Source organism: Gavialis gangeticus, unplaced genomic scaffold, assembly GCF_001723915.1.
Source record: "Gavialis gangeticus isolate Ggan-Ray unplaced genomic scaffold, GavGan_comp1, whole genome shotgun sequence".
Lineage (NCBI taxonomy): Eukaryota > Metazoa > Chordata > Crocodylia > Gavialidae > Gavialis > Gavialis gangeticus.
In genome coordinates, this window is record NW_017729024.1 from 127,935,119 (window position 1) to 127,953,085 (window position 17,967).

Genomic DNA, 17,967 nt, shown 5'->3' on the forward strand with positions numbered 1-17,967 from the left:
GTAGCGACGCGGAAGGCAGCAGGGCGCGAAGCTGGGGCCTGCGGGCGGTGAGTGCGGCAGGGCCGCCGTTCCCATCAGGCGCGCCGCGGGCAGCCTCTTTGCGACTGGGGCCTTCTGCGCTCGGGGCCGGGCCGCGCCCGCGGCCTGGCGGAAGGGCTTGCAGGGGACGAGGTGACGGGTGCGTTCGTTGGGTGGGTCCGGCAGCGGCCGAGGGGCTGAGAGGAGCCTCCTGCCCCCGGGGGAGATGAGCTGGTTCCGCGCCCCCTTATCCCCGGGGCGCCGCGCAGGAGGACGGGGACGGAGGCCGCCCGGATCCCGGCGGCTGTGCGGGGCGCAGTGCGGGAGGCTGGTGCGGCCCTTGCCCTGCTGGCTCTCGGCCGGCCGCCCCGGCTCTGGGCACTTCGCCGCTGCGCGGCCCGTGCAGTTGCTGTGTGGGCGGGGCCGCCTGAGCATCGCTTTGGGCACCACTCTGATCGCCCAGTCTGCGGGACGTCGGTTTGTTTTCTCTGGGGCCTCGTCTGAAACCGCAGAAAGAACTTGCCTTGGGGGGGGGTCTCCCGGCCTTGGTGTGCAGGGGAAGGGCGGGGGGTCTCTTACCCCAGGACTCAAATAAAGGTGCATCCATCTCCTGCAAACCTTTGTAGGGTGCTCAAAAATGACTGACTGTAGTGAACGGTGCGCAGCACAGCCAGAGGCCCTGGGTGTTGAAAGAGGTAGGATTGGAGAAGTAGAGAAAGGGCAACGATAGTCATACCAGTCAGTGACTATAGATCCACCCTGAAAGCACCTTGGGGGACACCTAGGGATGTCATCATCACTGTAATAACGATGGGATTACGTTACTTGGGTGCTTACCTCTTAGTGCTAATTGTGTTTGACCGCAATTTTACTTGGGCTTAGAGGTGATGAAATTGGAGAGGGAACCTGACTGGATGGTTTTTAGGGAGATTATTGCTGGCTTGATGGGATGTTATTTTGATGGTTTAATAAGATGCTGTTGGGTTTTTTTTGTTTTGTTTTTTTTGTCCCCTGCTCTTGATGAAGTGGCACATAGTTAGTCTCTTTCCTTGCAGGTCACTGCAATTTTTGGCCAGCTACAGTTTAAAAGTATTTAATGTGTGTTTTCGTCTCCTTTTTTCATCCCTTAATTCTTTCTTGGATTTGAGAAGGTTGTAGGAGCCTGTGTTTTTGTAAGTAGGCTTGTAAACTTCATGTTTGGGCAAGGCACCTGGAGTTTTTTGCATTTCGTAAGTGCTTTTTGATGTTCTGGTTAAATTGAATAAGTAATGGCTTTTGCTGCAGCCATGCAAGCTTGGCAGCAGTGGTGGTAACTGTTGCAAGTGCCCCTAGGTACAGAAGTGACTCCAGATGCCTGGCTGCCTTCTTACACTGCTGGAATTTAATGTTGCTGTGTGGACAGTTGACAGACTGTCTATGGGGCCCACTTGTTGCTGCACGGTGTCCCCGGGGCGCCTTGCACGAGGACGGAGTACTTGAAGAAAGATTATTGTATGCCAGTTTTCAGAGAATGAATTAGGATCAGTGGACTTGTCAGCTTACTAGGAAGTACAGTTGTGCTGAGAAAATAGATCTTGCTGTGGAAAATGAGGGCAAGCTGGAAGGCGCTAGACTTTATAACATTTATATTTCTGAGTCATCAAAAATACAGTAGAGCCCTATCACCTTATGCAACAATAGTAAGCATAGTTGTATTCACTTTATTATTATGTTTTCCTGTTTAAAGAGAATTAGGTGTCTGTGCTTGTAAAGTTGCAAATGTTTTTCATTTTACAATGCACAGTAATCCAATAAGTATGCAGTATTAAAGTTCTTTTTAAAAGAAGCTAAATGTGTTTATTCAGTGAAACTGCTGCTTCCAGGCAGATAAATAGTTAATAATACTATTAAAAAATTATTGGGTTACAAATGGGAGCCTGTCATTGGCTGATGGAATTATTTTTAACCAGTGTCAGTAGTTAAGCACCCTTATGTTTCGTATCAATAACTAATTCTCCAAAATACTAAATATTTTGTGCATTTATTTTCCCAATCAAATGAATACATTTGTTTCTAAATAGATTCAAATAAAGTAATTTTACATTGGTATATTTGTTAGCTTTACTCTTAGGCATCTAAAATTAGTATATGAAGTAAAATCGGCTTTCAAAAATGTCAGTAATTTGTTGTTTGTTTAGAAAAGTGGAAATTATGACAGGAAGGTTCAGGACTGTTGCTAACCTTGATCCTTATGAAGAACAGGGATGAAATTCTGACTATCAAAGTTGGTAAGATTTCTGCTATTGATTTCAGTGACACCACCACCATTTCATTTTGACAGTCTTCAGAAAGGTGGTTAGCCATGTTAGTCTGAAGTCAAGCAGGAGGCAGGGCAGGGTGGAACCTTGGAGAGTAATGTAGCCTATTTCATTAAATGCTGACACCTATGAAAGCTTATGCTTCTCTGAACCAGGTAGTCTCTAATGTGTCAATCTGCGGTGCCACCTTCAAGGGTTTTGGGATTGCTTTTAAATTGATCTGAAATGATAGGCATGGTGTGAGGCAGGTAGGCTAGAGCAGATTGAATGTAGTAGAGGTGCAAATGATCCAGGTTTTAACAGGAGAAATGAAGATAAAGTGGTAGAGTGCCTGCATGCAGAAGAGGAATGAAAAAAGGAAGAGTCAAAATAGCATTAAAGTTGTAGGGTTGGGTGGGGAAAATGCAGGGAACTGATAGAGAAGTTAATAAGGGGGTTGATGTTTGAAGTGTAAATAAGATGTCAAGGTTTTTGAGATGTGGATGCATGATGAAAAATCTGATAGGTCAGTTTGGTCATAAGTATAAAAATAATCATTAAAACTGTGTGGAGGGAATGAGATAGTATATTGAAGAAGTCAAGCCAGGAGCCTTGTTAAGGGTCTGTTAAAAGTAGGAGTCCCCCAAAGAAATATTGAAAAAGAAGATGCTGCAGTAAGAACTTAAGGCCTCTTGTGCACTTACCATTTTTTGTGAAAATTTCCCAATACCATAATAGCATTAATGGGAGCAATAGCATAGGACATATATTATATTTTGCATGTGGTATCTTTGGTTAAGCAGAGTTAATTGGCCTAGTGTTTAAAATGTTCATGGTTGGTCTACACTAACTAACTATTACTAACACAGAAATCTAAATTGTAGGCAGAGTCTGGAGATTTCATAGCCCTTGCATGTGCAAGTTGGAACAATTGACTTGTTAAGGGCAGAGAAGTCAGGAAATAATTACAGAGCAGAACTGACTAGAGGGAAGGCCAGTGTAATTCATAAATAGTTATGGAGGATAGAAGAGATAGGAAAAGAAGAAATCCAGGGATTTCAAGTAGGTGCTTGGAGGAGGATTAGGGAAGTGATGGTATGTTGCCTGGAGAAGTTGGGATGGAAAAGCCACGTATGGTTTTGGGGTATTTTTTTTTCTTTGCATGTTGAGGCAGCTGTAGAACAGATTGGTAAATGTTTTTTGGGGACAGTAGAAATAAATTCATTGTTTTAAATTGGAAGGTAAGGTGATGGAGCTAAGATTTTTTTAAATAAGATAAAACAAAGCTGATGGGAAGTAGCTGGGAGGAAGTTACAGATTTTTCTCATTTTTTCCATGTCTTTCACTTATCTATGTTAAATATTCTTCTATTGCATATCGTTCTAGGTATAAGACAAACAAACATGAAAATGCTGTCTAGGCTCTTTCGAATGCATGGACTTTTTGTTGCCTCTCATCCATGGGAAGTCATTGTTGGGACTGTGACATTAACCATTTGTATGATGTCTATGAAGATGTTTACAGGCAATGATAAGATCTGTGGCTGGAATTATGAGTGCCCAAAGTTTGAAGAAGTAAGAATTTTAAAATTGCTTTGTATAGTTGGTATACTAATTATCTGAAACTTCTCTGTTTAAAATACAGATTTTTTTCTCATACAGTAGAGGCAGATGCTGAAGAATCTTACTGCATTATTAGAAATAAAGTAATTCTCATGCTAGCCGCTAAAAAAAAATGTCCACATCATTTCCCTGTTTTTGGAAGTTTATAGTTCTATGAGCAGGTGTTTGACAGTATGATACAGTAGGTCTTTGTTTAATTGAGTTTTTAATCCTATTATACTTGCTAGATCACAGAGACTTGGCATTAATACTTCAATATTTTTGCAATATTTAAAATTTTTGAATACTTGATAAAAGGTAAGTCCTTGCTGTATTACGATAAAATTCCATGATTTTTTTTAATAGCCTTACCTGTGGTACTTCTAATTGTTAAGCAGTCATCTGATTTTTAATATGAAAGCCAACTAAAGCTGTTTTTATTTTAAACAGGATGTTTTGAGCAGCGATATCATAATCCTGACAATCACACGCTGTATAGCAATCCTTTACATTTACTTCCAGTTTCAGAATCTAAGGCAACTTGGATCAAAATATATTTTAGGTATTGTATCTCATTTTGCATTTATTATTTATATATTTATTGATTATTTTTTTTTTTTAAATTTATTTTTATTTTTTTGTAGAACGATAGTGAATATTAGATTATAAATACTTACATGTATAGTGGGATCAACTTTTTTAGTTTGGCCATCCTGAGAAATCAGAGTAGCTGATGTTCTTTTCTTTTCTGTTAGTGAGAAGCCAGGAGATCTTTATTTGAATTTCTCTGGATATTTTATTTTGTTTAAATGTAGCAGTAATTTTAATTTTAAGCATCGTTAAAACATGGTTCTGGGTTTTTTTAATAATTTAAAAAGATGACATTAACATCTGAATGCCAGTTTATCAGAAGTTTGTACACCATCAGTCTTCCCGTACTGAAATGACTTGAATTGCAAAAGAAACAAATTTGTAAATATTTGGCAAAAGACTAACTACTGGATTAAAGTAAAACAAGCCAAAGCCAAATACATTTTTTCTTAGACTAGATTTCGCATATCACCTTTCCTTCCTACACTAACCATAAAAAAATAGATTTTATTTATAGAAGGATCTCCTTTGGAAGGTCTTGTTTTTAATTAGCCAGCGTTTTTAAATCTGTATTTTAAAGATTTTACAGCTTAGATGTTATACCCCAACACTGGGATTGAGAATATGGCTTCTGTATGAGATGCACTGCCATAAATCTCTGTCTTGCCATATATCATACTAACCCTACCATTTACTTATCGAGTTCAGTTTTAAAGCAATTCAAGTTCCTTTGTCCATCTAATTGACTCAGAAAATTATTCTAAAACTTTATTCCTTTGGTTAGAAATTTTCTTATAGTTTCCAGTTTGTTGCCATTTGGCCTTGTGCTAGCATAATTTTTCAGCCTAAAAAGTCCTTCTGCTTCCCAAATATTTACCCTACAAACATATATGTAAAGAGTAATCACGTGCCCTCTCCATTTCTGTTTTAAAAGGGAGGTATTTAGCTATGTCAGTCTGCAATCAGACGGAAGGTAGGGAAGAGTTGCACCTAACAGACCAATTTTTAAGGTACAGCTCTGCTTTGTCTTTCATCATCTCTTTTTTGGTTAAGCCAAACAAGCCAAGCTTCTTTAATTTTTTTCATAGAAAAAAGTTTCCATTCCTTAACCATCTTAGTGGCCCTTATTTGGATCTGTGTGCAGTTCTGATCACAATGGGATTTTACTGCAGTAGTAATTTCATAAATGATTTTCGCTCTTATGTTTTAGGTTTTCCCAGTAAGCACCCAACTTGACGTTCTGATAGGTCTTGCTCTCTAATAACAAGAAAAAGTGGTATTTTCTCATGAGTATTCATTGTATTCTGCAGCTGAGAAAAAACCCTTACTGCATTAAATTTAGCCTTTAGTTTTTAAACTGGTTTCTGTCTTCTCTAGGTAATGTTATGGTATGAACCAAATCATCCTTCCCAAATGTAGAATTAGCTGGAATTGCCTTGGTGCTCAAAAGAGGCGGAATATCAAATAAATACCCTGGGTTACAGTAGCACTAAAATACTTTTGAGTCTTGGAGAACTGCTTATTCTTGCAAAAGAGAAGACTTGGACTCTAGAATCTTTTGGAAAAAATACCTTTTGACAAAGTTGAAAATTAGATTGTAAGCTGTTTGACTTTTCATGTTTGTCTTAGCTGGTGTCTAAAGGTGTGACTTTTAGTATTTTTTTCTTAAAGGTATTGCTGGCCTCTTCACAATCTTCTCAAGTTTTGTTTTTAGTACAGTGGTAATTCACTTCCTGGATAAAGAACTGACAGGCTTGAAGTAAGTATTATGTGTTTTTAGGTTTTTAAAAGACAAATGGAACTTTTTTTCATTCTGAAATGATGCAAGAGTTTTTCTGATCTAAATTATTTAGAACTCTATAATTGATAGATTAACATATGTAGCCCCCTCTTCAAAAATCGTTCCCCTCTGTTTTAGAAAGAATGCAGAGATTTGGGCTTTTGTTAGTTTATTTTAATGTAACGATATTTGTCATTAACAAGTTCCTCTTGTTTCAGTGAGGCATTGCCATTTTTCCTGCTTCTTATTGATCTTTCCAGAGCCAGTGCATTAGCTAAATTTGCACTCAGTTCCAACTCACAGGTGAGTATTTTTTTTATAATTTAGCTATTGAATTTATCACCTGAATATGAGTGCCAGAGAACTGAGATATGCATAGACAAAACTATGCCTACTAATGCTCTGTCAAGTCTGTTAATATAGAATATAAAATCTACTATGAATTCCATTATGAAATTCAAAATTCCAACTTTCTGATATTCTAGGTTAGGAGATGGTTAAATGAGTAGCCTGACTAAAACATCAATAGGACTAGTCAGATTTAGCAGAGTCACTTGTATGGAATTGCTTACAAGATCTGGGCCTGTGATTTTAGCGTAAAGACAATAAGCAAACCTATTTAGTAAAGCTATCAATTACAGACAAAAAACTAATTAAAATAAAGGTTGTAAGGTATATGTACAACCACCTGAACAATGCTTAAGTAAAAAGGAGAGAAAAAAAAACTTTTTGTGCTTTCTTGTATGAAACGTATTTTTTGTGGGGGTTTTGTTTGCGTGCTTTAAGTATCCAAGCACTGTGTGGCCTCAGTTTTGAGCTCCCTATCCTAATCATATGCAAATCTAAATAACTGCCTTTTTGCATCTCACTGATTTTATTTATAGCAAGAATCCTTGCCTTTTTTAAGATACAAAACTGTAAGAAAGGCGATTTAGTTTAATGAATAAATACCATATTTTCTTGGATACAGCACACCCTGCAATAACATTTGCACCTTGTTTTGCACCTTGTTTTCGAATGAAAAAAACTTTCATTTTAGCACGTAACTGAGTAGCAGCACCAGGGGAGCCGAGCTACTTATTGTTCTGCTCCCTATGGATCATGTGCTGACTGTACTTTTGTTTTTGACCAGCCAGAACAAGCAGCAGAAACTGCCATCACCATACTTCTTCTAATGTTTTGTTCAACATCTATTTTGGGGGGAAAGTGTATTGTGAGGGAGAAAATACAGTAAGCAAGTTATAATATTAATTACTGGAATTAAGGGTTGTGAGAGAATTCCTGCAATTTTTAGTCTCCTAAAATTGGTGAATAATAATGCCCTGTACTGGAATGTGAAATGTAATGATAAATCATAATATTTACTTTTTTTAAACATTGTCAGTTTTCGTAGGATTGTTGTCAGTGACTTTTTCAGATTGGGCTCCAGTCTTTCTCTTTTTTCATTGACCTCTTTATGTTGTTCCATTTAAAGTCTGAAATTTCTATTTTAACACTAATGTCATTATAATAATTTTTATAGCTTTATCATTAAATTCTGTCTAGTAGGACTAAGCTTTTGAATTTGGAGACTTTCAGATCCAAGCATCTAGATATAATTTTATTTTTTGAAGAAAAAGACATTTTTAAACTTCCTGTGAGAGAGGAGAATTCTTCATGAACAATTATACTCATGAGATTTTTTTTCTTGGGAGACCTGGAATGCCTTTTTAAATGGATTGTTTCATAAGAAAAAGGGATGTGTTGTTTAGGACTCAGCCTATGATCCAGAGTAGTCTTAATTTTCTTAGAATAGAAAACAACTATTATTTAAAAGCTAGTTGGCACAGAAATAAAGTAGTTCTGTGTTGATATGTTGTATCTTTTTAAAAACCTTACATAGTTTTTTAATCAGAAGTCTGTCTTAATTTAAATGTGATTCAGAACACCTGCTATCTAAAATAAAGAGTTACTTTTTAATTAATCAGATTACATAAATGATGAAGTAATAAAAATGTTTAAGAAAAGGGATAACAGCCTGAATGAACTGAAATGATTAAAGTAAAGAACAAATATAGCCTTAGGAGAATTTGAGCAATGAACATCTATACTGAGTAAGGAGTTAAGCCTTTTTAATCCTTGCTTTGTTAGTTATAACTATAATACTTCTATATGAAGTTAAGAATGTAAGAACAGGCTTAGTCCTGCTCGGGGGGCCTGTATCTTATTATTTTGGAGGATTAAGAGGTTCTAGGAACAAATCTAGCTCACCAGTTATGCCTGTCATTGCATATTTCCTCTGACTCCTGCCAATCCAATTCTTCAGGAATCAAAAGTTGTGAGTCTAACCATTCTCTGCGGACTACAGTAACTGCAGATATTCCTATTTTCCAATTTTTATCTTTGTTTTAATTGATAGAGATTTCTGTGGTTTTTATAGGATGAAGTAAGAGAAAATATTTCACGTGGAATGGCAATCTTGGGTCCTACATTTACACTAGATGCCCTCGTTGAGTGTCTTGTGATTGGTGTTGGTACCATGTCCGGTGAGTGATTAAAATCAGGGGTCTAGTTCTCTGAAGTATGGTATCGGGTGTCTTCAGGTCCTCAAATAATTGATGTTTTTGACCCATCATGTTTCACAGTGTGGGCACGGTAGGGGAGATGCCACTGTTTTTTGAAAGTACTTGTTTTTTTTGTTCAGATCTGAATAGTACTGAGGTCTGATGACCCAATGGAAAAATAATTAATTCCTTTGGGTTCTTATGCGATAGTGTGCAGGTACAAAGCTTTCCTGCACGTATCCATTTGCGGAGTTGGATCTTGTATTGTGCTTCTATCCCTGACTAAATTAAAATCTTCCATTATAGTGGAATTGTTTTTACAAATGGATGAGAGAAAACCACTCGCTTGCCTACATCATGCTGTTGCAAAAACTAATGTTTCTAAATTGGAACTATGTGCTAAGGATTATTAGGCTGTTTTAACTAAAACTTCCAGTGACATTTTTCTTTCCTATACCTCTTGATCTTCATTGATTCTAAGTCTAGTAATTAAGGAGAAGTAGTTAAGTGTAAAAAGTAGTAGTTTTTCAGACATAAATAATTCAATAATTTTTTAGAATAAACTGTAAGCCATAAGTCCACAAAAAGGGATATTTACAATATTTAAGGTTTTTAAAATTTAACTATCTTAGATACTTTAAAGTAGAGGTGCACCAATATATCTGTGCCATATCAGATCGTCACCTATAAAAGGGAAATTAACAAACCAGCTATTGGCTTTTTTTGGCCAGTGTAGCCAGTAATGTCACCAATAAATACAATATGCTGTAATAATGTCTAAAATGAGTTGGTAGTCTGTGGATTTCTGAGGGTATTTTTTCTTGCTGGTTTACCTTTTAAAAATACCTGGAATATTAATTTGCTTGTCACTTCCACTGTGGGACCTGCTGGATATATTGGAGGATTTATCCAGTTAGTTCTCTTACTTTAACTGAAGACATCAGGTGTTGAATCTGTAACATGTCCAAAAAGTGTATAATTTTGCCAACAAGAGTTAAATAATGCAATTAAAAATATTTCCGTTCTTGGTATACTCTCTGTTGTTCTCTCTAACACTTTATTAGTTCTCCTATCTTTATGAAGTCCATTTAGAAATTCAGGTCTTATCTATCCTAATATGAATCGCTTTTTCTGGAGGGAAAGAGTTGAAAAGAAAAGCCTTTCTGTCTACTTTGGTACATCTGAAAAATGCACAAGGCTGTCTTTTCCCTGTGAAGAATACCTTTAAACTTTGTTGTTGTTGCCATTTTTAAGATTCAGTTTAATTAATTTTAAATGTACCTTTATTATAATTATATCATTTTTGCAGTGTTTATGACCAGACAAATGCTGACATTTTAAATTGCTTCTGGAACTTTTTTGTTTTTGGATTATAAAACAAAAATTAGAAAGAAAGGTGAGAACTGGTTAGCATTCAGTGTTTTTGAAAGAGTAGCTGCAGGCAAATGTTCCTGACTTCTTGGATACTTGACTGTCCAAAATATCATGGATTAAAGTTTATTATTGCTGCTAGATAGAGGAATGGAAGTTGAAAACTGAAGCCTGAAAAGTTGGGACTAGTCCTATGATTAGTGTTTGAACAGTAATAATATATTTTAATGCTTAACTATGTTTTGTTTCATTCCTAGAGGCACATTATACACTATAAATCCTAACAGAAGGTTTAGAAAGTTCTAAAAATATTTTTTAGTGTATCTGTTTAAAAACAAATACAGAACTATTCTTTTATCATATATTCACTTTTCTCAGTCAAAGGGAAAAACAGTCCTTTCTGTGATATAGCAAGCCAGCAAAATATTTTTTTTTCCTGTTAGCCTTGTAACACGTTTTGTATGTGGAAACTTATGTTGTGCTCCCATGTAAGAATTTGGCCTTTTTCGTGTGTGTGTGTATCTATATATATATATATTTATATCTATATAGGAGTACGACAACTTGAGATCATGTGCTGCTTTGGCTGCATGTCAGTTCTTGCCAACTACTTCGTTTTCATGACCTTCTTTCCAGCTTGTGTGTCGTTGGTCTTAGAGGTAAGACCTTTTCAAGATCGCGTTAACAGTATTAGAGCACAGTGGCTTAATGTCTGTGCCATAATTTTCTTTGTTTAGCTGCTGCTTTAAAAAAAGGGGTAACGTGCTACAGGGTTAGGAGGGGGGTAATGGGTTGAAGTGCAAGCTGCAGGGAGGAGTAGGGAGGGGCAAGGGATTGAGGGGTACAGGCATGGAGGGGCAGAGGGGGCGGGCTCTGGAGAGGGAGGCACAGGCAGGGGCAAGGGAGCAAGAGGTTAAGGTCTGGCCCCTTGTCCCTTGCCACTGCTTGCTTTGCCATAGCAGTAGAAGGGATAAGTTTCAGACAATTATCCACTAATTAATTAGATTCTGTATGTACAAAATTAAAATGCATTTATAATTTTCCATGTATAGAATCTAATTGTTGGGCAGTTGTCTTAAATTTGAAGATGTCTTGGGTTTGGGTAAATCTACCCTTTTTGGTTTATGTCCCTTCAGTGTATTAATTTGTTGTAATGAAATCATAATCATTTCTAAAAGTTATGATGCACCTGGGCCAAAAGACTACAATAAATACAAGAAGTTGAAAGCTAAAATAGAATATAATCTTCTAGTTTGTTGAAAACTCATAGTTGTTTTCATGTTTAACTTCTGGAATACTTCTCAAATCGGATTATGCTCCCATAGTTACTTTATATATATCTTTACTGTATAGATTTAGATTTAATTTAAAGCACAGAGTTGAACATTTTAGGCTGAAATCTTCAGTTTGGGTCTCAGTTTTTTTCTTTGATTCTTCATATATTGTCACTGAGTCTTTTAATATAATTAAGTAAATCAAACATAACAAATGATGTGTCTGCATGAGACAGTTATGCCTATTTAATTAAGCTCTTAAAATGATCTAGTTAAACATGTGCATATTCTGGCTTAGTTTCAGTTGGTTTGATGTTGGTTTCAAGTAAACCAGAATAAGCAACTTTTAAGTGAAAAGGTGCCTATAGTGGGGGTTGCACTGAATTAAATACTGATTTGAAATTAAACCAATTCAACTTTTTGTATGGCTACATTGCTAATTTACTGTACGAGGCTGCAGCACCCTTGGAAACAGCTTGTAGAGAAGAGGGGTATCTCCTGGAACTGGAAGCAATGTAGCCATGTTTCTTTGATGCTATGGACAGACTAATTGGCATTGCTGAGTGTCAGCACTAAGTAGCCCACACTTACCCACACCTCCAGTAGCAAGCAGATGTAGGTAGTCCTTCTGGATTAGGGGGTAGATTGTGCAGCACAGTATTTTTTGAGTCCTCTGCTGTCTGGTACATGAAGTTTGCAGCATAGATATGCCCTCTGCTGTTGACAAAAACTCAGTAATTAAATTTTCTAGAGGTAAAGTGGTAAGTCTGGCTTCCTGCTCTATTTAATTGTGTGCACTGACCTTTGGTTATTTTTGCAGCTTTCTCGGGAAAGTCGGGAGGGGCGTCCCATATGGCAGCTTAGTCACTTTGCCCGTGTTTTGGAAGAAGAAGAAAATAAGCCAAACCCTGTAACACAGAGGGTTAAAATGATTATGGTATGTGTTGGGTTTTTTTCCTTTACCCTTCCCCTTCTTCCTAGAAAAGGGTAAGGACATAATTAAAGTACATATCAGAGCAGGAACCAGGTTTTTTGTGAGAGCTTTTATTGGCTCAAATGTATACTTGGGAGAGGTATTAGACAAGCTTTTAGCCATGAAGAATGGTACTTTATGCCTAGATCTTTTAAGTAGATCTTTGCATCCTGGGGAAGAAGCAAAAAATTACTGTATGTTATTAGATTAGTTAACTAATTACAGCTGAAAAACAAACTGGTTAACTGGCTTCTTTTTTATTAGTCTTTAGGTTTGGTTCTTGTTCATGCCCACAGCCGCTGGATAGCAGAACCATCTGCTCAGAACAGTACTACAGAAAACACTGTGGGACTGGATGAAAATACACCAAAGAGAATTGAACCTAATGTTTCTTTATGGCAGTTCTATCTTTCCAGGTAGGTGAAAATATTGACTACTAAAAAGATTTATTACATCTGGAAAAAAAATTCCTCCCCCAGCTCTACCACCTAGCCAGTGTAAAGAGGGCTGTGGATAGCCACCAGCAATCTATATATGCCATAGCTATGGTCCATTGAGGCCTGGTATATTTTAGACTCCTGAGGGTCAAAGGCACTATTTTTGGGTTTTGTAATCATACTACAATGCATTATATTTATCCAACTGATCCTTTAATAGTTGCTAACCCATCTAATGTTAGATAAACAGTAGATGTTTGAAACCTGCATTTATGTTGTTGATTCCAAATAGTGTGTTTTCTGAGCAAAATAAATATTTGATATGTAGTGGTGATTCAGTAATTGATGTTTTGAATTAACATTTAAATGTACCACATTTATTCAAATCCAAGATCAGCTCCCCCACCTCGCCCCCCCTGTGGACAGAGGGGAGGGGTTGAAGCTTTGTCTTGAATTCAAGTACCAGCTTGCGGCAGGCAGCAGCTGAATTTTGGCTTTGAGGGGCAGAATTGTTTGGCAGGGGAGGGTGCATGTGGTAAGGGCGACAATAGGGGATACTGCAGCGTGGTGGTGAAGGAACCTGAAGCCTTCCCTCTCCCCCCCACCACACCTTGGCCCCTATACCTGTGCCTGCTCCCGCGCTGCAGTCTGCCTCTCCATTCCTTGTTTCCCTTCTCCCCCCTTCCTTCTGCTCACTCTAGTCCCTCCAGCCCCAACCTGGCTTGGCCAGGAGCTGCTGCCATTGCTCCCTGGTCCAGCTGTCCTGGGGCTAGGCCTGGGCTGTGCTGCAGCTGCCTGCCTTAGAGGAGCAAAGGGTAAGGGAGGAGGTGGGCAGGGAAGGGAGGAAATGGGGCAGGCTGCAAAAGGAGCAGGGGTGGGGGGTGGGGGTCAAGCAACAGGAGACAGCAGCAGTTTGGTGGTAGGGAGGGCAGGTACAGGGAGCAAAGAGTCCCCCACCACTGCTTTCCCTGCCACAGCAGTGTGGGGGATGAATTTAAGATGACCTTCCACTAATTAGATTCTATATGTGGACAATTATAATAAATTTATAATATTCCATGTATAGAATCTAATTACTGGGGAGTCATCTTAAATTCGAAGTCACCCTGGATTCAGGTAAATAAGGTAATTAACTTGAGTGCTGTAGCAGATGAATAAAGAGACATTGCAAGAAATAATTGAAATAATAACTTAAATTTTCTCAGCACCTGCATTTCTTTTATTTATCTACTTAGATATATCATCATTATATCTATAGGTTGAATGAAATTGTGACCTTCCTAAAGCCAAGATCTCTCTTTCTTTCCTTGGTCCTGTGTTTTGTTTAGTTGAACATAATTTGCTTGGTGGTGAACAGTTTTCTTCAAAAACTGCAGAATGACCTTTTTGTAAGTCATCAATTACAAGTTCACAAATCTGAAACAACTTCAGAGAAATTAAACTTCAGAGAATTAAAATTTGAGCAAACTAGTTGTGGAGGGAGATTTAGGAGTTTAATGACACTGAAGTAGTTTATTTAGCTGTTCATACCAATTTCTGTATTCATTGGGAAAACGTGCACAAGATTTCAGTGCCTTCAAGGAAGGCAGAAACAGATACTTATCTTTGTTATCTCTCCATTAAATACATTTATTTTCTAATTGAAGTACTGTTGGTTTGATTGTTAGAAGTACTGACTGACCACAATTCACCTGGAATTAGTGGGAATTGTAGATTTCCATTAGCTCTGAAAACTGGACTCTGTCTCTTTTTCCATTTAAGCAGGGATAAAGCGGATAGCATAACTGGCTTAGTTACATCTGCATACCTTAAGTTCAGCATATTGCTCTAGTTAAAACTAATGAAGATACGGTATATTTTATAAAATACAGAACGGAAATACAAAATTAGCTAGCAGAGATGTATCGTAGATTGGTTTTGTACCATTTCCTTGAGATAGATACTGTCTTCTGTTTTGCTTGTTAAACTATTGTATGAGGTTCTGAGGGGGCGAGGGGTTAACAATGCCACATCAATACATTTCTAAAACACATTTTAACTTGGTGTTTTTTGCATTCTTTATTTAGAATGGCAAGTATGGATATTGAGCAAGTAATCACTCTTGGTTTAGCCCTTCTCCTTGCTGTGAAATACATCTTCTTTGAACAAACAGAAACTGAGTCTACACTTTCTTTGAAAAACCCTATAACATCTCCATTGATGATCCAGAAAAAGATTCCTGAGAACTGCTGCAGAAGACAATCTGGACTCTTACAAAATAATCAGAAATCCAGCATGGGTGAAGAAGCTATAATTTCCAGAGAGGGAAATGGTAATTTTGTTTAGGGTATCTTTATATTTTGGGCCTGATCCTATACATCGGTATTGAATAATTAATTTAATACTGAATCTGGTTTATAACTAAAAATATTTTGTCTGGTTTAAATTTTTGGTAACCTAAAATCTATTTCTAATTGTCTTTATGCAGCTGAAGTCATAAAACCTGTATTAGCAGAGTCATCAGTCAAAGCTACATTTGTTGTTGGTAGTTGTGCCCCCATGGAAACTTCTTCATTTAATAGAAAAGAGCCTGAAGTTGAATTACCCAAAGACCCACGTTCTATTGAAGAATGTCTCTGTATACTTCAAAATACAGAGGTGAGAAAAGAGAAGTATAAGGTTTTCATTGCTAGTGCAGAGTTTGCCTGTTCATTGTCACATGCATTTATAACTGATATAAGTAAACCAGAAGTTAATTTGGAATGTTTCTGCATCTTGCAAATCTCATATTGATATTGAAATATCTCTTCAAAAGGTTGATCTGCTGATTCTGAAATAAAGGGCATCTTTTTCCACACTGGAAAAATAGTTGTACTTCCAGTTTCTACCATGCAGTCAAAGCATCTTTTTTTTTTTTTTCTTCAATATATCTAGAAGGGTGCAAAATTTCTCACTGATGCTGAGGTCATCAACCTTGTCAATGCTAAGCACATTCCTGCCTATAAATTGGAAATGATGATGGAGACTCAAGAACGTGGTGTATCCATCCGCAGACAGATTTTATCTCAGAAGCTCCCTGAACCTACATCCTTAGAGTATCTTCCTTACAGGAATTACAATTATTCTTTGGTAAGGATGATGTAGATAAGTAAGAGTGAATTAATTTGCAAGGGAACTTTTCTGTTATCTCAGTTTTTTCAAAATTATTATAATTCATGTATACTAATAATTTCTGAGTAGTTATCAGAGAGCTCTCTGACCTTGATTTTAGTTTGGTATCTGATTCATTACAAGTACTTCAAAAATGGCAGATTACACTGATTTGCATTCAGTTCTTACTGTTGTGAGAACCTTCAGTGTAGTACAGGGTAATTTATTTTAAATTAAATCTTGGGAATCTAAATAATTTTGGTTATTTGACACAAAAGGATAACTATATGCAGGTCTCTGATCCCACTAACATAGGATTCTGTTAATGCTACGGATGAGTCCAGTAGGATAAATGGAAAAATGAGTTTTAGTCTTAATTGAAAGGAAAATCTTACAAAGTCAGACAGTCCATTTAGAGCAGTTTTCATGTCATACAGTAACACATCCTGTTAGATAGATACAAGGACATAGCAGTCACTAACATTAAAAAAATTTAGTTTTATTCATTACTGGGCATTACTTCAAGAATTAAACAGTCTAGTTAGCTACACTAGATTACTATTATTCTTTTACAAGTATAGTAAACTGTGCAAATATAAAAACACCATAAAATGCATTAAAACAAAGTTCCATTGTATGCATAATTCAGTTGGTAGTATATAAGTAACTTGTTTGATTTATTTATAAGCATTGGGATGGGAATCTGCTCTGTGGATAAAGAAAAAACAGAGACTTGTTCATGAAGTATGTTATAACAATGTAACATCTTTAATGACATTTACGTTTAACTTTATTTCTAAGGTAATGGGAGCTTGCTGTGAAAATGTGATTGGATACATGCCCATCCCTGTAGGTGTAGCTGGGCCTCTTTTTCTGGATAGCAAAGAGTTTCAAGTTCCAATGGCAACAACAGAAGGCTGTCTAGTCGCAAGTACAAACAGAGGGTGCAGAGCAATATGTGTGAGTACCTGACGGAATTGGCTAGCTGCTTGCCTGGCCTCGAAGTTATCAATTTATTTAAAAATTATCACTATATATTTTGTTTCTATAACATTATCAGTCATTCATAATAGTGTTCGTGTTCCTTTTGGTCTTAGCTTAGTGGAGGAGCAAGCAGTTGTGTTCTAGGAGATGGAATGACTAGAGGACCTGTTGTAAGACTACCCACTGCCTGTCTTGCTGCACAGGTGAAGGCTTGGCTTGAAAACTCTGAAGGGTTTAAAGTAATCAAAGAGTCCTTTGACAGCACAAGCAGGTTAGTATAACTTCCTGTAAAGCATTTCACATTTTAGATGAGAGATATATAGATGGAGATAAAATGTGTGTGTGCACACTTCATTTTAGAAAGCTCCAAATTGTATCTATTTATATTATGATGCAAGAAATTATCATGTTCCTATCTGGGATTTGCCATAATTTTGGTCTGAGAATGGAGCAACATTATTAATGTTTACTATCTGGTTAACATTTGCATTATTAATAAATGCTGCATGTCATAGGACAGCAAGCAATTTAGTCATAGCAAGAAAAAATAAAATTGTATAAAAAAGCAGTAAAAAATACTCTCAGGACTAGTCCATTTTAAGCCCTTCTTTTGAGAAAACTCTATGTCTGATAATTGATGCTGATGGCCTCCCTTTCTACATTGAGGAGGAGCAGATTATGGTTAGCAGGGTTATCGACCATTAATGATGGGTTATCAGTAATTTGTACCTGAATATCAGTTAGCCCTTATGGAGATAAGGGAGAAAGGAAATATTTCCTATGTTGTCATTTGACTCTTACAGGTTTGCTCGTCTACAGAAGCTTCACATCAGTTTGGCTGGTCGTAACCTTTATATCCGTTTTCAGTCGAAAACAGGGGATGCAATGGGAATGAACATGCTCTCAAAAGTAAGGTCTAGTTTCTGTTTCTGCATTTCTAAATAGTTTTTAAACTTGTGTATGTGTGTGTGTGTGGGGGGGGGGAGTGTG

General features: G+C 37.2%; 1 protein-coding gene across 3 annotated transcripts in view; it reads left to right on the top strand.

Moving 5' to 3' along the window:
• The first annotated feature begins 6 nt into the window (after nt 1-6).
• The window catches only part of HMGCR (3-hydroxy-3-methylglutaryl-CoA reductase), a 24,361-nt gene continuing 6,400 nt past the window's right edge, over nt 7-17,967 (top strand). The window contains exons 1-15 of one of the 3 annotated variants that reach the window (XM_019517699.1): nt 7-47; nt 3,681-3,868; nt 4,346-4,457; nt 6,158-6,245; nt 6,485-6,569; nt 8,686-8,791; nt 10,733-10,839; nt 12,275-12,391; nt 12,692-12,843; nt 14,931-15,175; nt 15,332-15,501; nt 15,778-15,972; nt 16,795-16,953; nt 17,091-17,248; nt 17,781-17,886. In XM_019517699.1, the coding sequence (XP_019373244.1) occupies nt 3,698-3,868; nt 4,346-4,457; nt 6,158-6,245; nt 6,485-6,569; nt 8,686-8,791; nt 10,733-10,839; nt 12,275-12,391; nt 12,692-12,843; nt 14,931-15,175; nt 15,332-15,501; nt 15,778-15,972; nt 16,795-16,953; nt 17,091-17,248; nt 17,781-17,886 (1,971 nt within the window). In that variant the 5' untranslated portion in view covers nt 7-47; nt 3,681-3,697. Of the gene's footprint in view, nt 48-168; nt 192-602; nt 1,191-3,680; nt 3,869-4,345; nt 4,458-6,157; nt 6,246-6,484; nt 6,570-8,685; nt 8,792-10,732; nt 10,840-12,274; nt 12,392-12,691; nt 12,844-14,930; nt 15,176-15,331; nt 15,502-15,777; nt 15,973-16,794; nt 16,954-17,090; nt 17,249-17,780; nt 17,887-17,967 lie in introns of those variants that run through there. The other 2 variants (XM_019517701.1, XM_019517700.1) reach the window with 2 other exon arrangements.